Source organism: Myotis brandtii, unplaced genomic scaffold (assembly GCF_000412655.1).
Source record: "Myotis brandtii unplaced genomic scaffold, ASM41265v1 scaffold1956, whole genome shotgun sequence".
Lineage (NCBI taxonomy): Eukaryota > Metazoa > Chordata > Mammalia > Chiroptera > Vespertilionidae > Myotis > Myotis brandtii.
In genome coordinates, this window is record NW_005357294.1 from 624,466 (window position 1) to 627,671 (window position 3,206).

At 63.2% G+C, this 3,206-nt stretch overlaps 1 protein-coding gene across 1 annotated transcript in view; it reads right to left on the minus strand.

Annotated features, from left to right (window-relative positions):
- The window catches only part of TONSL (tonsoku-like, DNA repair protein), a 20,313-nt gene extending 17,110 nt beyond the window's left edge, over positions 1 to 3,203 (minus strand). Inside the window, exons 1-8 of the mRNA XM_014538701.1 lie at positions 3,177 to 3,203; positions 2,215 to 2,398; positions 1,752 to 1,881; positions 1,361 to 1,532; positions 1,168 to 1,282; positions 538 to 683; positions 301 to 453; positions 96 to 221 (exon numbers count right to left, since the gene is read on the minus strand). Coding sequence (XP_014394187.1) covers positions 96 to 221; positions 301 to 453; positions 538 to 683; positions 1,168 to 1,282; positions 1,361 to 1,532; positions 1,752 to 1,881; positions 2,215 to 2,398; positions 3,177 to 3,203 — 1,053 coding nt within the window. The remainder of the gene's footprint in view (positions 1 to 95; positions 222 to 300; positions 454 to 537; positions 684 to 1,167; positions 1,283 to 1,360; positions 1,533 to 1,751; positions 1,882 to 2,214; positions 2,399 to 3,176) is intronic.
- Between the last annotated feature and the right edge of the window lie 3 nt (positions 3,204 to 3,206).

Genomic DNA, 3,206 nt, shown 5'->3' on the forward strand with positions numbered 1-3,206 from the left:
CCCCGAGGGGGGGCCAGGGGGCCCCCCCCCCCGGGGGGGGGGGGGGGGGACACAGGGCGGGGACAAGGGCACCAGCTGGGTGGATGAGGCCACACCTGCAACTGGGGCCGCTGAGCCTGCTGGGCACAGCCGAGAGCCTTCTGGAAGCATGGTGCCAGCTCCTCATAGGTGTCACCGGCCTCCTCGCGGGACAGGGCAATGTTCAGCCAGGTCTTGGCCTCCTGGAGCAAGAGGAAGATAAACGGGTTCCGTGATGGCTGCCCCAGGTGCAGAGACCCCGGGCACGGTGCCGCGGCTCACCTCCAGGGCGTTGCCCTCACGCAGTCTCAGCTCCTCTTCATAGTGGTGCACAGCCCCACGGGGGTCCTTCATGTCTCCCAGGGTGGCGGCCAGGGACACATGGATGACGGCCAGCTCGGGCCCCGGCCTGTCCAGCCGCTCCGCAAAGTCCAGCTGAGGATGCAACAGGGATGCTACTGCACACCTTCCGGGCCCAGAGCATTGCAGTCCCTCCCCTCCCCTCCAGCCGGGGTGCACCTGCTTCTGGTAGGCCTTCGCCGCCTTGGGGAAGTCGCCTGCCTTGGAGAACAGGTCCCCCAGCTGCTCACAGATGCCCATGGCGCTCTGAGGGTCACTGCTCTCGGACTCCTCCAACTGCTGCTGCAGCCGGACCACCGCCAGCACTGCCGGGAAGAGCCTCATGCGAGGGGGCGGCAGACACAGGGCCCAGCCTGGCTCTGCCATCGGTTAGCCCTGTGCCCTCAGGCGGGCCACCCACCCCGCCCAGCCTGTTTGCCCATTGGTAAGAAGGGGCAGTCAGAGAATCAGCCCTGGGGGGTTGTTGCAAGGGCTACAAGAACTAACAGATGATGCTGGCTCGCAGCAAAGGCAGACCACTGCCGGCGGCTGCTGACGCCACCATCGGCACTCCGGCCACACACCCTGTCCACTCCGAGTGGGGACAGCCTTTGTCTCCAGTTCACGTGGAAACGCCTCGTCTCCTGACCACCCTCGTGGCCTCTGCACACACTGTGTTCTAGACTCAGATAAAAGTGGGGTTCTCCTCCCAACAGGAATTGGGGCTGCCACCTCCCCAAGGACACATGCCTGGCCCCCTTTGCCAAGGAAGGGGAGCCCTTAGCCCCTGGGGTCCCCTTCCAGGCTCACCATACTTGAGGGTCTGGCACACAGCCGCCCTCTGCAAAGGCTTCTGGGAGCCCAGCCTGTAGGCCTTCTTCAGCGCTCTCTTCGCAGCCAGAAAATCACCCAGGTCTTGGAGAACCTGGGGGGTGAGGGAGGTGAGCTGGCATTCCCCAGGGCCCTGGCCAGCCCGCAGCTGCGCCCGCACCCCCGAGGGCACCTGTGAGATGAGGACGCAGCACTCGCTCTCCATGAAGCCCTTCCGCATGGTGCGCGCACACTCCCGGGCCCCCTCCAGACAGCGCATAGCCTGGGAGTGCTGCCCCTGACGCCAGTGGATGGCGCCCAGGTTGTAGCGGGCACGGTACAGGTCCTCGTACAAGTGGTTCTGCCTGCGGGTGACGAGCGCTGAGTGCCCAAGGCACCAGCGTGGACACCCGAAGCACTGAGGCGCGGCTTCTGATGGATGCCACCTGGTCCAGCAGCCCCAGCTCCTCCCCTGGCACATGGCAGACACACCAGGCTGCCCCCCCAACCCCCAGGGCTGCTTCCTCTAGCAACAGGGGACTTGGCTCCGTCCTGGGCAAAGTGGGGCAGAAAGATGCTCCTACTCAGCAAGAAAGATGCTCTTCTTGAAGTAGTCGTTGCACAGGGCCGTCTGCCGCAGACTCTCGAAGGTGAGGCCCAGGTTGAGGTAGAGTCGGGCCCGCATCTCACTCAGCTCTCGCTTGGGCAACGTCCCTGGAAGACGACCCCTCCTGACACTCAGGGCCTTGACCCCAGTTGGGGTCTCCGGCTTTGGGCCCCATCCCCCACCCCTCCTCCCGCCTCTCACGGGGATCCCAGGGGTTGTGCTGGAACCAAGAGCAGACAACGGATTGCCAGGTTTGAGGCTGCCAGGAGCAAAGACTGGGCGTCCCCTCATGAGGGGGCTTCTAAGAACAGACCCCAGCCTCACAAGGGGAGGCCCAGGCAGGAGAACCCACTACACAGGCTGGCAGGCGGCGGGAACACTTCCTCCACCTACAGCTCTGGAGGCAGAGGGTGGGTAGGGCTGGACCGCAGGGCACTCACTGTGCAGCTTCTCATCCACAATAGCCAAGCTCTTTTCAAAGGCAGCTCGAGCCTGCAGCAAGGCCTCCTGCGACTGGCTGTGGTCATAGACGTCCAGGTGGGTGCGGCCAATGGTGGCCCAAGCCCTCTGCACCTCAATGTGGTTGGACAGGGAACAGGCCAGCTCCAGGTAGTGCTGCTGGTGCTGGGGCGCAGAGGGACAGTGGCTGTGACCAACCCTTGCCTCAAGCAAACCCCACATGTCACTCAACTCCGGGGGGTCCCTATGCTTACACAGGAGAGCCCCCTACTCCCTGGAACACCCCTCCCCCTGAGCATCTCCTCTATGCCAAGGGCTGCCTGTGGGGACACTGGCTCCACAGCCCAGCAAGCAATGTCAGGCTGGGGGAGGAACGAGGCGTGAAGGTTAGTTGGGTTCCTGCACCCCAGCAGCAAGGGCCAGGGCAGGCTCTGTGTGAACAGTGGGTCCTGACCCTCGCCCCCCAGGTCACAAACACGGCTGAAGTGATGTGTTCATTAGTGGTTGTTTCTGGGGCCAAGCTCCCAGAAGAGATGGTGGTGCAGCCACCAAGGACCAGGTGACCACCCACTGGCACAGGCCCGCCCAGTCGCAGTATGTCCCCCTCTAGCCAGAGGCTGGGACAGTAGGCTGTTCCTCTGTCCTCAGAAAGGGACCCCTGCCCAGCCAGCGTGGCTCAGTGGTTGAGCGTGGACCTATGAACCAGGAGGTCACGGTTCAATTCCTGGTTGGGGCACATGCCCTGTTTGTGGGCTCGATCCCCAGTGAGCGGCCAATCACTGATTCTCACCATTGATGTTTCTCTCTCTTCCTTTCCTTTCCTCTCTGAAATCAATAAAAAATACATTTTTTAAAAATTAACCCTGCATTGGGCCATGTTGAAAACCTCAAGGCCCGGGAGGACTGGGTCTGGCAAGCTTGGGTGCTGGGTGGGCACGCCCACCTGCAGGGCGGCCGAGTAGTCCTCCATCTC